The 22,148-nt window shown below is 42.8% G+C and overlaps 1 protein-coding gene across 4 annotated transcripts in view; it reads right to left on the reverse strand.

The window, feature by feature from the left end:
• The window catches only part of atrn (attractin), a 163,151-nt gene that overhangs the window by 119,560 nt on the left and 21,443 nt on the right, over positions 1-22,148 (reverse strand). For all 4 annotated transcript variants that reach the window (XR_008833213.1, XM_056426614.1, XM_056426613.1 and 1 more), the window contains exons 7-11: positions 20,188-20,278; positions 10,891-11,146; positions 9,113-9,296; positions 7,001-7,155; positions 1,378-1,462 (exon numbers count right to left, since the gene is read on the reverse strand). Coding sequence is in view for 3 of the 4 variants with exons in the window: in XM_056426614.1 (XP_056282589.1) it covers positions 1,378-1,462; positions 7,001-7,155; positions 9,113-9,296; positions 10,891-11,146; positions 20,188-20,278 (771 nt within the window). In the remaining variant the exon portion in view is untranslated. The remainder of the gene's footprint in view (positions 1-1,377; positions 1,463-7,000; positions 7,156-9,112; positions 9,297-10,890; positions 11,147-20,187; positions 20,279-22,148) is intronic.

A 22,148-nucleotide genomic window follows, 5' to 3' on the forward strand; every position in this document is an offset into this window, starting at 1 on the left:
TTGATATGAAAACTAATAAGCAAAATCACAACATTCACCTCCTGTTGCATCGTAAACAAACATTTCCGTTAGCGGCGTAAAGTCATTGAAGTGATTTTTGGAGATAAAAAAGAACGCAAAAACTTTGACGGGAAATGAAATCCGTCTGTCGGTGTTTGTAAAACCAGAGTTCAGCTCTCAACTTTGTGGTTCTCAGTTCAGAACCTCAGACAACGAGCCTTCCTTTCCTCAGCAGCGGTCGTATTATATAACATCAGCCTCTGTGGAATGTGTGAGCAGTGTGTGAGCAGTGTGTGAGCAGTGTGTGAGCAGTGTGTGAGCAGTGTGTGAGCAGTGTGTGAGCACACGCCTGCAGAGATGTGACCATGAAGAGAAGAAACTGGAAAGCAGAACTTAAGGCAATCGATCCGTAGGAAAAAATAAAAACCTGCAGCTCATTCTTACATAAAATACAGATCCACGCTGAAGACGTTTGCGTAACATATTATATTCAGACATGTTGGATGCTACGAGTGCTTCATTGAATACGAGCGTTACTGAAAATCCGGTTAAGACTGAGCATCTGAGGAGATATGTAGATGTCCTGCAGGTCTCCCCCCGACTTATGTTAACCCAGAGCGACGTGGCGTTGAAGCGTGAGTGGCACCGCGAGTCTCCTCTGAAGAAGTCTGTGGGGGGGAATAAAATGTCTCTCAAATTAATGAGACATTTTTTAATTAATTAATTAATTGTTTTAATTTTATATTTAATTTATTTATTTATTTTATATTAATTTTCTGATTTATTTGATTTTAATTTAAGATAGGAATTTATAAGCATTTTTTGCTTCTACCTATACCTTTTCAGTCTTTCTATTTTGAATATTATATAGAATAATATTGTATTGTATTTGATTTGATTGACTGAATAAAATACACAAACAAACAAAACAAACAATCAGGGTTCTTACACATGTTGACCAATGGATTTCTATGACTTTAAACCAAATTTCCATGATCAAACATGAAAAATGTAGAACATTTTGCGTATTGAGAGCGTACGCCGGCTTATATTTTGAGCGTCTTTCTTTAAAAAACATATTAATTATTTCAAATTCGGCGTAAATGAACATGTGATTATAACAAATTTCCATGACTTTTCCAAAACTTTTATGATTTAAGTTTTTTTCCATGACTTTTCCAGGCCTGTAAATGACCATTTTAAAATCCCATGACTTTTCCAGGTTTTCCATGACCGTACGAACCCTGCTAATGTCCAAGTTCTCAACTTCCTTATCTTCATGTTTTCTTATTTCCATTTGGCCTTTGACCCCTGCGCCCCGTCACCCACGCAGCCTCCCCGCGCTGCGCTCTGCAAACCCCCCGCGGAGACGATTACCTGTCACTGAAGACCGCCGAGTGCCCGAAGCGGTTGACGTCGTGGTAGAGGTCCGGCCGGGGCAGCGCCGTCCACTCGTCGCACGCTGGAATGAAAAGACGACACGAGAGAGAGAGAGAGAGGTCAAGCTGTGTCACACGTGTCCTCGGCAATCAGGAGTGCAGCCGACGCGACCTTTCACATCTCGGCCGCTCGCTAATCGGCCAGTCGGTCGGCGGCAATGCGCCCTTGAGCGAGGCGCCGGGGGCAACGACCACGGAGGGAGAGAAAGTTGAAATACTCTCGGCGGGTTTCCGTTCCGAGTCGTTTCTGCCTTCCAAACCCGCGATGGGAAACCTCACTATGAGGAAAAGTTTGAGAGAGAGAAGTGGGCCCCACCGCCTCATCCGCAGCACTCCTCTCCTCTCTTTGGAGTCGTTTGGTTCATCTTGTCGTTCTTTTTTTTGCCTGTGGTTGTTTTGTCCCATTTTGTGTCTCTTTGTAGTCGCTTTGTGCGTCTTTGTAGTCATTGAGTGTTGCCCTGCTTCATAGGAAAAGGGTCCCTTTGTTTCTCTTGTTGTTCTGTTCTCTTGTCGTCCTGGTGCGTCTCTTTGTAGTTGTTTTATGTTGTGGTCAATTTGAGTCTTTGTGGTTGTTTTATGTCTCTTTTATTGCCTCTCCTTCTTTATTCTTACCAAGGCGCAGCATACAAATGTAATGTGTAACGGATCCCTGTATATTGTTTGTTGTTTGTTTGTTTGTATTTTTTATTCAGTCAATCAAATCAAATACAATACAATATTATCCTATAAAAAAATACAAAAGAGAGAGACTGAAAAGGTATAGGTAGAAGCAAAAAAATGCTTATAAATTCCTATCCTAAATTGAAATCAAAATAAATTTAAATTTTAAACAATAAACAAGATTAAAAAATATATATATTTATATATACTACCACATACATCTTCCATATTAATCCGTTTTTAATTACATTTATAACTCTCAAGGATTAAAAAAAAAAAATCCCTTAAAGAACAAGAAGGAGTTCACCATTCTTACTTCTATTTCAACATTATTCCATAATAAGACTCCCACAACAGAAATACATCTTCTTTTAATCCCTTTTTTAGCCTTTTGTACCTTGAACTTGCAAACATCTCTCAAATCATATTTACACTCATGTATTGAAAATAAACTTTGTACATATATCATTCGGCGTGAGACTTTACTGCTGGTGAACTTCTTTATTTCCTTTCTTTCGTTGTATAAACATGAACCAAAACTCTTGAATAAAACCTCGTTGTCACCACCGTAAGAGCGTAAGCCTCATACGGGTCCATTAAAACTATCAAAACTTTTCATGAAATGCGCATCAGTCCATCACATTTAGCCGTTCCGTCAAGTTTGTTATTTTAACCTAAAATAAAGGTGCGCTTCCTTTTTACATTTCAAAATAAAAGTCAAATTTAGCTTAAAGAGGAAGTAGATTAAAACATATACAAAATCATTAAAACAATACAATATATAAAGCATACATCAAAACCAATAGAGCAGATACAAAATAAGGCAATCAACACAAAACAATAAACCTTTTAAGGGGTTATTTCAAATGTATTGTACTTAATGCACGTGAAGTCGCTTTTGCTCGTTAAATTGAAGTCAACAGGTTGAGCTTCTCTGGTTATGTGACGATAGTGCGAGTTCATGAAAAGTAAAGTTCTCAGTTTGTTCTCAGTCAGCTGGACGATGATCCAGCCCATTGCCTCATAGCAATATTGGAAGAATGTCCCAGTTAAAATTACATCAATATTTAAAGCTGACGGACTTATTCATTCTGCATTCGGACCTGCAGTATTTAGAGGGAGTCGCTCGAGATAAATAAGATTAATCCCCTCCCCCTGCTGCTTCATCCTATTTTCAGCTTGTAGCTACAGGTTCTGAACATTGATCAGCTGCCGTTACATCTGTCGTGTTTCTATCCTCTCAGCCAATAAAAACAGCGACAACAGATCGAAATCCTCGTCATTTGGAACTTCCCTGTGAGTGTCGAAAGGCGAGCGAGATTCGATTGGATGAAGGGATTAGAAAGGAGACGGATCCCATAAGCAGGGTTTTCTACGGGATTCAGATTCGATCAAATGTTATTGAATGCCACGGCTCCCGTTTTGGCTTGTGGACTTTTTTCAAAGCTCATTTGTTGTCTCGGGTTGTATTTAAATGCACCAAAAAGAGGATCCGATGTTTCACATGAACGGTGGAGGACAAACAAATCCGTTTTACTCACTGAGGCCTCTAATCACCTTGAGACCCTTCATATTTATCTTGGGACCCATTCGGAGTTCTTGTCCCCAGTTGATAACTATATCAAAGTCAGATACTGTAACACCCTGTTCCGTGTCTTCTCTGTCTTGATTGTTTCATTCCCTGCACCTGCCCTCAGCCCCTCTTGTCTCGTTAGTGTCTGATGTCGTACACCTGTGTCCCCCCCTACATATTGTGTCAGTCTTTCCCTCGTCTCCCGTTGGATTGTCGTCTATAGTTCTGTGTCTTTTGGCCGTAGTCCTGTCTTTCTTGTTCGCGTATATTCTGCCTGCTCTGACCCTACCTGTCGATCCTCTGCCTGCCCTTTTGGACCTTGTTGTTTTTTTGTAAACTTTTTGGCCTCAGTAAAGAGCGTTTTTGTTCACATTGAGCCCGTTTCTCTGCGCCTGAGCCTCACCCCGTGACAAGAACCTGACTGATATCACCGTTGTTTCAATACTTTTATCAATGACTATATTTCATGCTGCAGTTTGGAGGATTTGGCGACTTCGTCGACATCGCAGATTCGAAGTCAACCGACTGAAAGTTTTCCCGTGTGCCGAGCGCTTAGGAGAACTACTGAAAGACTAATGTCCTTTTGTCGAGCCCGGGTTACTGACTCCACCAAGAGGACTTTCTCTGTAGATATAAAACGCAACACAACTTATTCCATATGATTATATATACGAAAGAAAAAACAAGAAAAAAACATACTTTAATACGTTACGTTTCTGCCAGATTTGACCAAAACCTTGAGATGGATTGACCTCCAAACCACCAAGTCTCACCAGATACCGCCACGGCTCTCACGTTCTTTACCCAGGAAGCACAAACAACAACAACAAGGCTCGGGATGCGAGGGGGAAAGTCAAAGCGAGAGCAGTACATCCCCTTCACTTCAGAACAATGGCGTGCAAGTCATCGTAGGAGGAAGAGAGGGACATCTGCGAGAGCGCCATGTTCACAAAAGGGTGGACACTGCCCTCTGGTGGCGCACGTCGGTACTACAGTTGCGGCGCAGTGCCCCCTTCAGAGTGGGGATTTATTACGACACCATCCACCAATGTCAGGACAGCGGACGGCCCTTATATTCTGAGCTCTAATCGAGTTTGGCTTGTTTAGGGGGGGTGATTAGTCCTCGGCGTGCAGCCCATCTCCACTGTAATTACCAGATAATTACAGCCCGACTGCTGCCGACACTGAGGTGAGGAGAACAGTCTACTCGTCTCTTTTGTCCAATTACAACATCCTACAGCGGAGGAGCAGGGAGGACAGAGACAGAAAGAGGGGCGATCTGAGGGAGGGGGAGAAAAACAACAACAACAACACTCAGAAGTTTGTAATTTCTAAAGTTCAAATGTGAACTCGCGGGGGAAATCTCAAAAAAACCAATTTGTTTCCCGCGGTGACGGGCGTGAGATGAGTTAGTCTCATTTTGCCAATCAAGTGAAGACATGTGGTGAATGTAAAATAAGGGGGGGGGTGGGGACTATGCTAAGAATTAAATAAATGTGTTGCAGCAGCCTCTTCGCCGACTACGAGAAAAAAGACGAAAGACGGTTGTTGTTGGGCCTCGATACGCAATTTCCGGTTAAACAGGAAGGGGGGAGGGAGGTGGGGGGGGGGGCCTGCATGCGCCCCCTGAGATTGTAATTGTGCTGGCTGTCAATCACCATCGTAATAATGACACAGAGATAGCAGAACGTCCTCGGGACATTTCGGAGTTCTCCCTCCGATCCAGACCGAAGCCTCGGCATCAACGAGGGGCCCGGGGCCGAGTCTACAACAATTAAATGGCAGGCGGCTAACAAAATGAGGCTGTCGACGTGGCTTCTGACAAAGCCCCGCTAACGTTTTATTAAGACGGATAATTGGAGAGATAAAAATTAACTCCACAAACGACGGCAATGAAATTGTGACGGTCGTATTTAACCAGCGGAGACAGAAAAAGGCCTTTTGTCTGCTTCGGTCTGCGTACAGAGACACACACACGGGGGAGTCTCGCTCTCTGTCGGCTGCCAAGCAAACCGAGGGTTAAGCGTCTTGATTGAGGGCACCTTCACAGTGCAAAGAAGCAAGCGGAAGAATAAACATGAGAGATGTACCCGAAGCAACCGGTGTGAACCCCAGAGCTTCTAATGTTAAAGCTTTGATCGCTTTGAGTTCACCTTCATCCAGAAATCCTCCAGGAGTGTGAAGTGCAGCTCGAGGGGAAGCTCCACAAAATCTGATCTGCCCGGCAATGTTTTGCCCCCTTAAGACCCGCCTTTCCTTTACGGCGCCAATGTGAATGAAACACAGATGTCAGCCACACTAATGCACGATTTTCAAGGACGCGTTTTATGCTGAGACTTGCTCACAGCAACCAGAGTTTTGAAGGCCTCATGATGGAGGAAGGATTTTAAACCAGCCAGGAGCATCAGAGGAGCGGCGGGCTGGTCGGCCGCCGCCGTTTGGCAATAAGGTCACCGGAGGAAAGAAAAGGCATTTCTCTGTCTTCGCCGTTTGTTTGTTTTGCATTCCAATTATCCGTCTTAATAGCTGGCGACATGCATACATATATATATATATATATATACATATGTGTATGTATATATATACACATATATATATATATACATGTGTGGATATATATATATGTGTGTGTGTGTATATATATGTATATACATACATATACATGTGTGTATATATACACATATATATATACACACATATATATATATACACACACACACACATATATATATATGTGTATATATATACACATATAATAAATATATACACACACATATATATATACAGGACTGTCTCAGAAAATTAGAATATTGTGATAAAGTTCTTTATTTTCTGTAATGCAATTAAAAAAACAAAAATGTCATGCATTCTGGATTCATTACAAATCAACTGAAATATTGCAAGCCTTTTATTCTTTTAATATTTAATATTTTTTAATTGCATTACAGAAAATAAAGAACTTTATCACAATATTCTAATTTTCTGAGACAGTCCTGTATATATATGTGTATATATATATACACATATAATATATATATATACACATATAATATATATATATATATATATATATATAAGGCTGCGTCATCGCGAGCATCCTGCATGTAAAGAGGGGGCCGCGGTTAGTCGCCTGCGTGCATCAAGCTCAGTGTCCAACAACAACACACTGCGGCGGCGCTGAGCAGCTCCCAGGTGTGAGTCTGAGCAGCTGCATGAATGCAAAGCAGCTCAGTGCAGAGAGAGAGTGTGTGTGTGTGTGTGGGGGGGGGAGAAAAGATGCTCAGGCAGAATAAACAGACCGTAGGAGGAAGGAGCGTGCGCCACTGACCCAGACTGTAGGCGAGGAAGTCGGAGGAGAAGCACTTGGCGCCGTGGCTCATGGACGTGTCGTTGTGCGTGTTTCCTCCAAACACCAGCATCGCCCCGCTCACGATCACCGCCGTGTGGAGGTACCGGAAGAAGCCGCTGTCTCGCAGAATGGTCCTGCAGAAAACACACAGCGGTGGGCGTTATTCACCATCCACACGCTGCCGCCGCTCCCGGACTCTCCCGGTGACCTCAGGGTCACACTTCTCGAAGGAGAACACCACGGGACCGGCTCTCCTCCCGACCACGAAAGCAACGTTGCGATCTCTGCTTTCGTCGCGGCACCATGTGACCTCTCCAATATGAACACACTTTACGATTACATTATTACAGGGTTCTTACACATTTCGACCAATTGATTTCCAGGACTTTTCCAGGACTTTAGACCAAATGTCCATGGCCAAACTGAAATCTCGGTATAAACATGAAAACTGTCGAACATTTTGCGTATTGAGAGCTATCGCTGGCTTATATTTTGAGCGTCTTTCTTTAAAAAATGTATTAATTATTTCAAACTCGGCGTGAATGAACATGTGATTTTAACAAATTTCCATGACTTTTCCAAAACTTTTATGATTTAAGTTTTTTCCATGACTTTTCCAGGCCTGGAAATGACCATTTTAAAATTCCAGGACTTTTCCAGTTTTTCCATGACCGTACGAACCCTGTTATTATCTTCTGATCTGAACATAATGGTGAGCGACGCACTGAGACGGATATCTATCGGGTACTCACTCAGGAGGCTGGATCAGATATCAGAGGTCATTGATGAACAGAGAACAGCTTGAGTGGAGGAGTGATCTCAGTCTCTTCCACGCGGCGTATCGCCCAGGTATCAGATGGAAAACGTTGGATCGGTGCATCTCTTATGGGTTTATATAATTGCAATTCGCCAACCACGACTGACTTTGTATTTTACGAGATCCTCCTGATTGATGCCAAGACATTGCAATGTGTTGAGACTCTGTTACCGAAGCCGTGACCGTGGTTTGATATGGTTTGCTCTCCAGCGTTACAGGAGATATCAGGTCGGGTCAACTTACAAGTGAGAGGAACGTCAAAAATTAAAATACTAATAAACGGATGCAGAAAGTCAAACTCTTCATATTGCCTTGAATGTCAAACTTGGAGAGTTCATTATTCACTATTTGATTTTAATTTAGGATAGGAATGTATACGCATTTTTTGCTTCTACCTATACCTTTTCAGTCTTTCTCTTTTGTACATTATATAGAATAATATTGTATTTGATTTGATTGACTGAATAAAATACACAACAACAACAATCTACATTTACAGCAGATTTATTCAACGGTCATTTTAAAATAATGACTTCTCGTTTCCATTTGTGTACATGTATATTGTTTATTTCCACTGCAGACTCTGTTAGTTATGGTTTAACGCCATCGTTGTTGTGGTTATTGTTTTTTAGTTCAATATATTAACCCTCCTGTTACCTTCACATTTACTAACATATTTTACCCTCGGGGTCAATTTGACCCCAGCAATTAAAACCTCCAGAAAATTATTAGAATTAATATTGCTTCCCAAGTTTAAGTGTGAGGTACTTTATGTTTGTTTGTTGACTACCTAAATAGCCCTTTAAATATATAAAAAAGTTGATATTTCTTATATGTTTGACACGGTGAAAAACAGCCTGGGGTCAAATTGACCCCAAAGAACACCGACATTAAACATTGAATGGGGTCAAATTGACCCTAAAGGTAACAGGAGGATTGAGATGATTATTCACGTGAATACAGAATGCCGAAGTTTACTTCTGCCTATTTATTTATGAACAAATAATGTTGATCGAGTTTATTTAGAGTTCAATTTTGTCAGATTGTTCTTGTTACAACATATTTAGTTTTAAATATAAGGCTGACTCGGTGAAACACGTGTTATGATGAACCTTCTCGATAGTTTTCCTTTTGCATTCTTAATTTTACATTTTTTTTAGCCCAAATTTGACTCAAATAAACTGTATAATATCAAATATGAGCTCAGTAAAACATCTCCAAGTTGTACACTTCCATATTCGTCACTGCATGAACGAAACACTCGACAGCCTCACCACTTCCTCTTGTCCACGTCGAACTTGTACAGGTCTCCGGCGAGGCCGTACTTGTTGGCGCTGAAGGCCTTGTAGCCGCCGTGGATGTAGACGCCTCTGGTGCCGGGGTCGAACACGCTGCTGTGGCCGTAGCCGCCCTGGACCAGAGCGCCGTCCGTGCTCGCCATGCTCCACGTGTTCTTGCCTGGAGGGGCACGAAAAAGAGGACGACATGTTGACTGCGCTTCAGAAAACTAGTTTAGATTATCATCACATCAGAAAATAGTTAGAAGAGTGGAAATTCTATTTAAAATTATACATAAACTAGAACGGGCACTCGGTAGAGTGCATACCTTCACATATTACAAGATTGGGCATTGAATTATGAACATGTTGGCATTAGTTGCATGCCAATTGGATAAAAATTGACCGTGCTATGGTAAAAAGAAGATGTTGACCTTTTCATGACTTTGACCTTTGACCCGATCGATCCCAAAATCTTATCAAATGGTCCCCGGATAATAACCAATCATCCCACCAAATTGCATACGATTCGGTTTAATACTTTTTGAGTCGTAGGTATAGTTGGTTGTTATGTAATTGTTATTTATTCGTTGTCGTTTTTGGTCGTCTGGTGTAACTTGTAAAAACTTAAAATAAAATGCTTGAAAGAAAAAAGAGTGGAAAAATGTAAAATGTCACACGAGAGCTCTTAATCGAGTTCTGTTGACTGAAGCCGACGGAGGTGGATTTATAAAATCGCACCACTAAGGTCACAAACTCGTTAACTTAGTCTTGGTGGCCAGGGTTAATTTAATTCCCAGCTCCCAGCATGCACGGCGGCGGTGCGCTCGGTTTGTTGCATTATCCTCCGAAACGCCAGAGGACACACACACACACACACACACACACAATGAACTGTGAAGAAAGCCGTAAACCCAGCTACACTACGCCGAAGAGGGATGTCACTAACACAAGACTCATATTCATGGTTTACTCGATGGCCTTCGTACGAGCCCGGTAAAGTCAGGTATTGCATGCATCATAAATAAATGAATAAACCATTTGATTGATATATATATATTGTGTTTGTTTTGTACCTCTGTTGACTCGGAGAACCCTGCAAAAATAATTCCGATGTGTCTGGACAACTAGTCTAGGCACAGATGGCAAATAAAAAAACCTTGAACCTTGATTTGGCTCAAATGTAGATAGTTAAAGCAATTAAAAACCTTCAAAATTAGTCTTCTTCATATAATCCCATCACATGTTAACCCTCCTGTTACCTTTAGGGTCAATTTGACCCCATTCAATGTTTAACGTCGGTGTTCTTTGGGATCAATTTGATCCCAGGCTGTTTTTCACTGTGTCAAACATATAAGAAATATCAACTTTTTTATATATTTAAAGGGCTATTTTGGTAGTCAACAAACAAACATAAAGTACCTCACACTTAAACTTGGGAAACAATATTAATTCTAATAATTTTCTGGAGGTTTTAATTGCTGGGGTCAAATTGACCCCGAGGGTAAAATATGTGAGTAAATATAAAGGTAACAGGAGGGTTAATAGTGATTTTATTTGTGACGGTCAGGTGACAGAACTTCAGAGGACGAGCGACCGCGTGCGGCCCCTTCCACGCCGCGCAGGCTGTGAGCATCAACTAAGCTTTGTGGGTAATGGAGCGGCGAAAATGACCGGCGCATTGTTGAACAGACGCACGGCGGCCGTGAAAACGTAGCGCGCGACGTTTTTGATCGTTTTCTCGGGGACCCGGCGTCTCCGCGGCTCCGACCCACCGATGTTGTACTCCTGCACCTGGCTGATGTAGCCGTACAGGGGGCAGTGCCCGAACATCACCAGCATGACGGGGCCGTCTCCGTCCGCGTCCTGGAGGGGGGTCACGATGTGGGCCGAGTGCCCCACCACGGCGTACTGGTCCTTGACCCGGGGGCTCAGGAGGACCCAGGTCTGGTTCTGGATGTGGAAGACCCACAGCTGGCTGGACACGTTTCCCGTGGAGTCGATCTTTCCTCCGTACATGTAGATTTTACCCTGGAACGGAGAAAGACGGAGAGAAAGCGAGGAGCGCGATTAGATCACTTTTAGATGTTCTGAAACTAAAAGTGTTGAAACGCGCACGGCGGTCCACATGGTGGTCCACATGGTGGTCCGACTGGCAGTCCAGAGCCGGGATACGTTGTGCCTCATTAATTGAACAAAAGCCTGGCACAGTCACCCTCACGGTATCATGAACCTAATGAAATCTACACGAGGGAATAACCAGAGCACCAATAACCTTCTGGATGTCCTTGAGTTCTGAATAAAAACACCGGGTAACTAGAACGGGCACTCGGTAGAGCGCATACCTTCGCATATCACAAGATTGGGCATTGAATTATGAACATTTTGGCATTAATTGCATGCCAATTGGATAAAAATTGACCGCGCTCTGGTAAAAATAAGATTTTGACCTTTCCATGACCTTGACCTTGACCTTTGACCCGATTGATCCCAAAATCTAATCAAATGGTCCCCGGATAATAACCAATCATCCCACCAAATTTCATGCGATTTGGTTTAAAACTTGTTTTGTTATGCGAATAACACGCATACAAATGAATGAATAAATAAATAAATAAATAAATGGCGATCAAAACATAACCTTCCGCCTTTTCAATGCGAAGGAGATTATAATCCCCTGGACCTTGTTACCTGCAGAACAGTTTTCTCTGGTGAAAGACCTGAAGAATCAGAGTCTGAGGCCTCTTGATACCAAGAGCCTCCTGACATTTCCTGGATTTGGGTAGAATGCACTCATTCAATTGCACAGGTAGTATTGAAGGGAGAAACCCCTCGAGTCCGGCTCCTAGAGGTCGTTAATGCAAGCAGAGGTCGTCGTTCAGTTATCAGGAAATCATTTTTGTGTGGTTTTGAAGTCAACCATATGATATGTTTGGCTTTGTTGGTTCTCAGTAATCAATTTTAAAGCATGGAGTGTGAATCTGTTTTTAATTCAAACGAATTACACTTCAATTAAGTAGTTTTATACGAGACTAAAAGAGAAACAGTGTGACGAGTTGGATAGTGATGCAAAATTGATATTTTAGCTTTAATATATCACCGATATGTGGTTTTCCATTATCTAATAATACTCAAAAAATTTAAAATGTACTTTCTTTCTCCGGTTCGAGTTAAATTCCCAAAGATTAAATCTTTTTATTTTAAACAAATGAAAAAAAACATCTCCATTAAGGGAAGTGAAGGCTCTATTATTCACTTATAAATCTCCACGGTTAAACGGTGAATGGCTAACGGTGGCTAACCGGTTTCAGGTGCTTTCCTTCGACGTATTTTCACGATTCTTGTCATTTTCGTACTCGTGTTTCGGTTTCTCCGATGACATTCTCGTGACCGTTTCCTCTTCTCACGTCTGGAAAAGAAACGGCGCGATTTAATTAATAAATATAACGCCGGTTTCTCGACTCAAACTTTCTCGCATCGTCTCCCGAGTGCGTTCCCGTCCTGCGAGAGCCACCGAAAAACCGTTCGGGTTCACGCATGCTCCGATTGGTTATTTCCCCAGAGTGACGAGAGGAGACGGCGCATCTTCAGGGCTCCTGTGTGCGCTCGAGAGCCCGTGGGCCGCGAGGCGCAACGTCGCTCTTACGCGTTACGTATTCGAGCTCATCCCTCGGAATCCAGACTGCTGTCCTGGCTCCTGATTGGTGGAACGAGCTCCTCACTGACAGGACAGCAGGAAGTCTCTACATCTTCACCGGAGACTAAAAACACATCTTTAGACTATATCTGGATTGGTTTTTTAATTGCATTACAGAAAATAAAGAACTTTATCACAATATTCTAATTTTCTGAGACAGTCCTGTATATATACACACACATATATATATATATATATGTGTATATATATATACACATATAATATATATATACACTATATACACAAATATAATATATATATATATATATATATATATATATAAGGCTGCGTCATCGCGAGCATCCTGCATGTAAAGAGGGGGCCGCGGTTAGTCGCCTCGTGCATCAAGCTCAGTGTCCAACAACAACACACTGCGCTGAGCAGCTCCCAGGTGTGAGTCTGAGCAGCTGCATGAATGCAAAGCAGCTCAGTGCAGAGAGAGAGTGTGTGTGTGTGTGTGGGGGGGGGGGGAGAAAAGATGCTCAGGCAGAATAAACAGACCGTAGGAGGAAGGAGCGTGCGCCACTGACCCAGACTGTAGGCGAGGAAGTCGGAGGAGAAGCACTTGGCGCCGTGGCTCATGGACGTGTCGTTGTGCGTGTTTCCTCCAAACACCAGCATCGCCCCGCTCACGATCACCGCCGTGTGGAGGTACCGGAAGAAGCCGCTGTCTCGCAGAATGGTCCTGCAGAAAACACACAGCGGTGGGCGTTATTCACCATCCACACGCTGCCGCCGCTCCCGGACTCTCCCGGTGACCTCAGGGTCACACTTCTCGAAGGAGAACACCACGGGACCGGCTCTCCTCCCGACCACGAAAGCAACGTTGCGATCTCTGCTTTCGTCTCAAGTTTTCACAACGCAACTTCACGGCACAGAGGCAAACTGCTTTACTACATTCCTCCCGTTCGGCACAAAACGTCGTCCGTTCATGAAAAGTAACATTGCCTTTAAACAAAAACACACACAGATTCAATGCCACAGGTGTGTGTGAGCAAACGTTTCTGTTTTGGAGAGCCCTGTACGGCACCGTGTGACCTCTCCAATATGAACACACTTTACGATTACATTATTACAGGGTTCTTACACATTTCGACCAGTGGATTTCCAGGACTTTTCCATGACTTTTCCAGGACTTTAGACCAAATGTCCATGGCCAAACTGAAATCTCGGTATAAACATGAAAACTGTCGAACATTTTGCGTATTGAGAGCTATCGCTGGCTTATATTTTGGCTTTTCTTTAAAAAATGTATTAATTATTTCAAACTCGGCGTGAATGAACATGTGATTTTAACAAATTTCCATGACTTTTCCAAAACTTTTATGATTTAAGTTTTTTCCATGACTTTTCCAGGTCTGGAAATGACCATTTTAAAATTCCAGGACTTTTCCAGGTTTTCCATGACCGTACGAACCCTGTTATTATCTTCTGATCTGAACATAATGGTGAGCGACGCACTGAGACGGATATCTATCGGGTACTCACTCAGGAGGCTGGATCAGATATCAGAGGTCATTGATGAACAGAGAACAGCTTGAGTGGAGGAGTGATCTCAGTCTCTTCCACGCGGCGTACGCCCAGGTATCAGATGGAAAACGTCGGATCGGTGCATCTCTTATGGGTTTATATAATTGCAATTCGCCAACCACGACTGACTTTGTATTTTACGAGATCCTCCTGATTGATGCCAAGACATTGCAATGTGTTGAGACTCTGTTACCGAAGCCGTGACCGTGGTTTGATATGGTTTGCTCTCCAGCGTTACAGGAGATATCAGGTCGGGTCAACTTACAAGTGAGAGGAACGTCAAAAATAAAAATACTAATAAACGGATGCAGAAAGTCAAACTCTTCATATTGCCTTGAATGTCAAACTTGGAGAGTTCATTATTCACTATTTGATTTTAATTTAGGATAGGAATTTATATGCATTTTTTGCTTCTACCTATACCTTTTCAGTCTTTCTCTTTTGTACATTATATAGAATAATATTGAATTGTATTTGATTTGATTGACAATAAAATACACAACAATCTACATTTACAGCAGATTTATTCAATGGTCATTTTAAAATAATGACTTCTCGTTTCCATTTGTGTACGTGTATATTGTTTATTTCCACTGCAGACTGTTAGTTCTGGTTTAACGCCATCGTTGTTGTGGTTATTGTTTTTTAGTTCAATATATTAACCCTCCTGTTACCTTCACAATTTGACCCCAGCAATTAAAACCTCCAGAAAATTATTAGAATTAATATTGTTTCCCAAGTTTATGTGTGAGGTACTTTATGTTTGTTTGTTGACTACCTAAATAGCCCTTTAAATATATAAAAAAGTTGATATGTTTTACACAATGAAAAACAGCCTGTGGTCAAATTAACCCCAAAGAACACCGACATTAAACATTGAATGGGGTCAAATTGACCCTAAAGGTAACAGGAGGGTTAAGATGATTATTCACGTGAATACAGAATGCCGAAGTTTACTTCTGCCCAGGCCCGGGGTGGGTAATCGGGAGAGTTCCCGGTGGGCCGCTTCACTTCTGGGCCGGTCGAGAATTGTATTTGTTGACATTTGTCACGTTAGTCCATCTTCTCTTAAAGTGGGCTACACACGTTCCGCATTCTGACACCGCAGCCTCTGCATGGGTTGTACCATGCGAGGAAGTTCACCCCTCCCAAATAATAGAGTTGGTTCAGTCCATTATGGAACCAACCAACTCAATTTGGGAGAGGAGCACTTCCTAATCGAGTTGGTTCGGCCCTTCGCCGTCTTTTCCAAAAAGTGTTCTCAGCTACCGATAGCTGGGCCGGCCCGACTGCAACGATACGCGTCAGGGAGGATGGACGGGAGGAAGAGGGCAGGAGGGGCTGGAAAAGCCAGGTTGAAAAAAAGAAAGGCATTGGAGGAGGATGCTGCCAAATGTGCCAAGCTTACAGATTTATTTTCAAGAGGACAAACACAAGTGGCAACTGGTAAAGAGAGAGAGGCCTAATGATTAGCAACACAACTATTCGGCTAACGTTGTAGCCTTGACTAATATCATTGTAGCGTTGTCAACCTATTCTCAAGCAAAATATTAAATAGAATTAAAATATTAGCCTTTTTATATCACCCAAAATATGGCAATCCATAGACTTTGCAAATATTATGGAAATATTGATATAGACTATTTATATTGATATTGAAGTATGCAGTAATATCACTCTTAATTTTTCTTTGTAGCTTCGGAGCAGCAGATAAGAGTCTCCTGCTGAAAATGATGAGCCCGACATTTGCAATGAGGAGGCCATAACTACAGGGACAGGTAGAGAGGATAACAGAGGAAATAATATGAATTAAAGTTATATATTCTAAGAAAGAGCAGTATATGACAGTACTTGATGAACCAATATGCATTGTTTGCTCAGAAGTGGGTGTAGTAAAGGAGTAAATCACCACTATATAATACACATGCAGAAAAATGATAATGACCATGACAATGACCATGACAATGACCATGACCATGACCATGACGGCCCCCATGAGGTCTCACTCCAACAAATATGGCCTACTGCCTAATCTGAGTCTGACACCCCTGCTATGCCCTTCTGCCTTTTTTAATGTTATGCATATTTTTTGTTAACTTCTCATTTTAAGTGGATTATTATTGTTGTATTTAACCATTACATTATTTGTTGGACCATGGTATTAATAAAAGAACTACAGGATAGTAAGAGCTGAACTGTTGCTTCATTTATCCAATTTCCACTACCATGAAAAAAGTGGGCTGGTCTTGAGCCTGAAATTCCCGGGCTGAAAAGTGGCCCCACTCCGGCCCTGCTTCTGCCTATTTATTTATGAACAAATAATGTTGATCGAGTTTATTTAGAGTTAAATTTTGTCAGATTGTTCTTGTTACAACATACATTTAGTTTTAAATATAAGGCTGACTCGGTGAAACACGTGTTATGATGAACTTTCTCGATAGTTTTCCTTTTGCATTCTTAATTTTAAATGTTTAGCCCAAATTTGACTCAAATAAACTGTATATCAAATATGAGCCCAGTAAAACATCTCCAAGTTGTACACTTCCATATTCGTCACTGCATGAACGAAACACTCGACAGCCTCACCACTTCCTCTTGTCCACGTCGAACTTGTACAGGTCTCCGGCGAGGCCGTACTTGTTGGCGCTGAAGGCCTTGTAGCCGCCGTGGATGTAGACGCCTCTGGTGCCGGGGTCGAACACGCTGCTGTGGCCGTAGCCGCCCTGGACCAGAGCGCCGTCCGTGCTCGCCATGGTCCACGTGTTCTTGCCTGGAGGGGCACGAAAAAGAGGACGACATGTTGACTGCGCTTCAGAAAACTAGTTGAGATTATCATCACATCAGAAAATAGTTAGAAGAGTGGAAATTCTATTTAAAATTATACATAAATTAGAACGGGCACTCGGTAGAGCGCATACCTTCGCATATCACAAGATTGGGCATTGAATTATGAACATTTTGGCATTAGTTGCATGCCAATTGGATACAAATTGACCGTGCTATGGTAAAAAGAAGATGTTGACCTTTTCATGACCTTGACCTTTGACCCGATCGATCCCAAAATCTTATCAAATGGTCCCCGGATAATAACCAATCATTCCACCAAATTGCATGCGATTCGGTTTAATACTTTTTGAGTCGTAGGTATAGTTGGTTGTTATGTAATTGTTATTTATTCGTTGTCGTTTTTGGTCGTCTGGTGTAACTTGTAAAAACTTAAAATAAAATGCTTGAAAGAAAGAAGAGTGGAAAAATGTAAAATGTCACACGAGAGCTCTTCATCGAGTTCTGTTGACTGAAGCCGACGGAGGTGGATTTATAAGATCGCACCACTAAGGTCACAAACTCGTTAACTTAGTCTTGGTGGCCAGGGTTAATTTAATTCCCAGCTCCCAGCATGCACGGCGGCGGTGCGCTCGGTTTGTTGCATTATCCTCCGAAACGCCAGAGGGCGTACACACACACACACAATGAACTGTGAAGAAAGCCGTAAACCCAGCTACACTAACGCCGAAGAGGGATGTCACTAACACAAGACTCATATTCATGGTTTACTCGATGGCCTTCGTACGAGCCCGGTAAAGTCAGGTATTGCATGCATCATAAATAAATGAATAAACCATTTGATTGATATATATAGTGTGTTTGTTTTGTACCTCTGTTGACTCGGAGAACCCTGCAAAAATAATTCCGATGTGTCTGGACAACTGGTCTAGGCACAGATGGCAAATAAAAAAACCTTGAACCTTGATTTGGCTCAAATGTAGATAGTTAAAGCAATTAAAAACCTTCAAAATTAGTCTTCTTCATATAATCCCATCACATGTTAACCCTCCTGTTACCTTTAGGGTCAATTTGACCCCATTCAATGTTTAACGTCGGTGTTCTTTGGGATCAATTTGATCCCAGGCTGTTTTTCACTGTGTCAAACATATAAGAAATATCAACTTTTTTATATATTTAAAGGGCTATTTTGGTAGTCAACAAACAAACATAAAGTACCTCACACTTAAACTTGGGAAACAATATTAATTCTAATAATTTTCTGGAGGTTTTAATTGCTGGGGTCAAATTGACCCCGAGGGTAAAATATGTTCGTGAATGTGAAGGTACCAGGAGGGTTAATAGTGATTTTATTTGTGACGGTCAGGTGACAGAACTTCAGAGGACGAGCGAGCGCGTGCGGCCCCTTCCACGCCGCGCAGGCTGTGAGCATCAACTAAGCTTTGTGGGTAATGGAGCGGCGAAAATGACCGGCGCATTGTTGAAAAGACGCACGGCGGCCGTGAAGACGTAGCGCGCGACGTTTTTGATCGTTTTCTCGGGGACCCGGCGTCTCCGCGGCTCCGACCCACCGATGTTGTACTCCTGCACCTGGCTGATGTAGCCGTACAGGGGGCAGTGCCCGAACATCACCAGCATGACGGGGCCGTCACCGTCCGCGTCCTGGAGGGGGGTCACGATGTGGGCTGAGTGCCCCACCACGGCGTACTGGTCCTTGACCCGGGGGCTCAGGAGGACCCAGGTCTGGTTCTGGATGTGGAAGACCCACAGCTGGCTGGACACGTTTCCCGTGGAGTCGATCTTTCCTCCGTACATGTAGATTTTACCCTGGAAGGGAGAAAGACGGAGAGAAAGCGAGGAGCGCGATTAGATCACTTTTAGATGTTCTGAAACTAAATGTGATGAAACGCGCACGGCTCGTCCACACGGTGGTCCGACCGTCAGTCCAGAGCCGGGATACGTTGTGCCTCATTAATTGAACAAAAGCCTGGCACAGTTACCCTCACGGTATCATGAACCTAATGAAATCTACACGAGGGAATAACCAGAGCACCAATAACCTTCTGGATGTCCTTGAGTTCTGAATAAAAACACCGGGTAACTAGAACGGGCACTCGGTAGAGCGCATACCTTCGCATATCACAAGATTGGGCATTGAATTATGAACATTTTGGCATTAGTTGCATGCCAATTGGACAAAAATTGACCGCGCTATGGTAAAAAGAAGATTTGGACCTTTTCATGACCTTGGCCTTTGACCCGATCGATCCCAAAATCTAATCAAATGGTCCCCGGATAATAACCAATCATCCCACCAAATTTCATGCGATTTGGTTTAAAACTTTTTTTGTTATGCGAATAACACGCATACAAAGTAGTACTCATCTTATTACTTATAGTAGTACTCATGTTATTACTCATGTTATTACTCATGGTATTACTCATGTTATTACTTATGGTATTACTTATGGTATTACTCATGTTATTACTGTTATTACTTATGGTACTTTTGTAGTTCGACTTTCTTGAAGAAATGTTACTTCCTGTATTCTTGTTGTTCTGAGTTTGTACTCTTGGTTGATGCACTTATTGTAAGTCGCTTTGGATAAAAGCATCTGCTGAATGACATGTCGTGTCGTGTCAATGTGCCGATTTGATTCCAGATGTGCGTTTCGAGCCCACGCTGGTCCTCCGTGATGCAACGTGCTCCTCGCCGACACTCCGGCGGGGCTCTCGTCGACTCCCTGCGAATCCTCCCCTCTGTAATTTATTATTCCGTCAGCGGCTCCTAACAGCCTTTCTGTCCGAGAGGAAACGGCTGCAGCACATTTCAGACACCGGAATATTAGCTCCAGACGACAGACGGCCGACTACCGGGAGCAGAAAATAAAAAGGACGGGGGGGGAAGTCGTTAATGTTTCTGCCGGGACCTCCGTCTAACGGAGCGGTGCACTGGCCTCCCGAAGCCTCGTCCGGATCACGCAGAGGTGAGCGATATTGATGTGCAGTGTTCAGGCATGATGGTCTTCGTGGATATGCATCGCTCCCTCCCTCCACGTACCTCGTGGAGAGCCAGCGAGTGGCCGTATCGCGGCGTGACGGTGTGGACGGAGGGCTCGAGGGTCAGCCAGCTCCTGCTGCTGAGGTTATACCTACAGGAAGAAAAGAGGGAGGTGAGCGCGACCGAGCGGCTTCAGGAAGCTCCTCGCGTGTGTCGAGTCATTTGTGAAATTAAATAACTGCTCAGTCGACTCTGATCGAGTGCTTGACCAATAAGGTTGAATAGTACACTCTTTCTGATCTACAAAAACTATGGTATGTATAGGTAGCTCAACATTGAGCTGAAGTACTTAATTACTGTACTTAGTTACATTCTAACACTTCTAAAAATAGAGCACAACGTTCTCATAACCTCCTGATTGTCTTCTCACAGTTTAAAATCTTTAAAATGGAAAACATTTTCCTCTGGGTGGTTAATGTCCCAGAACCAACCAGAAGAATTTATTTTAATTTTTTTATTTTAATATAAGACAAAAGACAATACATAGATATAACACCTAGAGGACGACGAGACAGTGCGGCCGACAAAACAGTGGACACAAACACAACATCATAAAGTCAGAGTACTGTGAAAAAAGAAAGAAAGAAAGAAAAAGAAAAAAGAATAAAGAAATAAAGAAAAATGCACGTGTACATGTGTGTGTGCGTGTACATGAAATTGAATTGGTTTCGAGGAAAGGAAAATAAAATGAATTTCAACTACGCTGTTGTCTAATCGAACTGTGGCAAGGTGACAAACACAACAAGTTGTGCCGAGTTGGCAGAATGCTCCTTTATAATCTCCGACAACAGAACCTGAGTAGGAGTAAAAAAGGGACTTGGCCCATCTGCAACCCATAAAAAACACGAGCCAGGGCCGAAGGGGTGTGAGAGTCCAGGGCGAGGAGCACCGGCCCATCCTGGCATCTTGGTATTGAATGACATCCTTTCCGGACCTGCACTTCCACAGAGACACGGAGCTGTGGGTGTTCTTCGTCTTGACGGCCGAGCATTACTTTCGCACCCGGAGCGCAATTAAGTCCCGCCCACACCGGAAGAGGAAAAAAAAATCGCCGCTCTCCGTTTCCTTTGAATTGCGTGACGGCGCCTCCTCGTCACCTTTCGCCCGGTGGCAAACAAAAGAAGAATGCGACACCGAGGGGGTCAAGGAGCAAAGCTCAGAGGTCACTGAGGGGGAGCGGGTCATTTTTCCTAAATCGGTTCGATTCCAATCCACGTCGACGTGTCCTCGGGCGAGACACTTTAACCCCAAACTGCTCGGCGGCCTGCGAATGCGGATGTGAATTTGTGGCGCTTCGAGGGGTCGGAGGACGAGAAAGGCGCGAAAAACAAAATACAAGTCCGTCCAGCCCAGAAGCTGCAGGACTTAACCCTCCTGTTACCTTTGGGGTCAATTTGACCTCATTCAACATTTGACGTCTCTAAAAAAAATGATTGGCATAATTTTTTTTGCTTCATATTTCATGACTTTTCCTAATTCTTTGGGGACAACCGGGAAAACACATTCACATGATGATATGTTTTCAATGTCCTGAACACAACTTGTACGCATAGGTGTTCTTTGGGGTCAATTTGACCCCAGGCTGTTTTTCATTGTGTAAAACATATAAGAACTAGAACGGGCACTCGGTAGAGCGCATACCTTCGCATATCACAAGATTGGGCATTGAATTATGAACATTTTGGCATTAGTTGAATGCCAATTGGATAGAAATTGACCGTGCTATGGTAAAAAGAAGATTTTGACCTTTTCATGACCTTGACCTTTGACCCAAATTTCATGCGATTCGATTTAATACTTTTTGTGTTATGCGAATAACACGCATACAAATAAATAAATAAATACACAGCGATCAAAACATAACCTTCCGCATTTTCAATGCAAAGATAAATATCAACTTGTTATTTATTTAAAGGGCTATTTAGGTAGTCAACAAACACACACAAAGTACCTCACACTTA

Source organism: Pseudoliparis swirei, chromosome 11 (genome assembly GCF_029220125.1).
Source record: "Pseudoliparis swirei isolate HS2019 ecotype Mariana Trench chromosome 11, NWPU_hadal_v1, whole genome shotgun sequence".
Classification (NCBI taxonomy): Eukaryota; Metazoa; Chordata; class Actinopteri; order Perciformes; family Liparidae; genus Pseudoliparis; species Pseudoliparis swirei.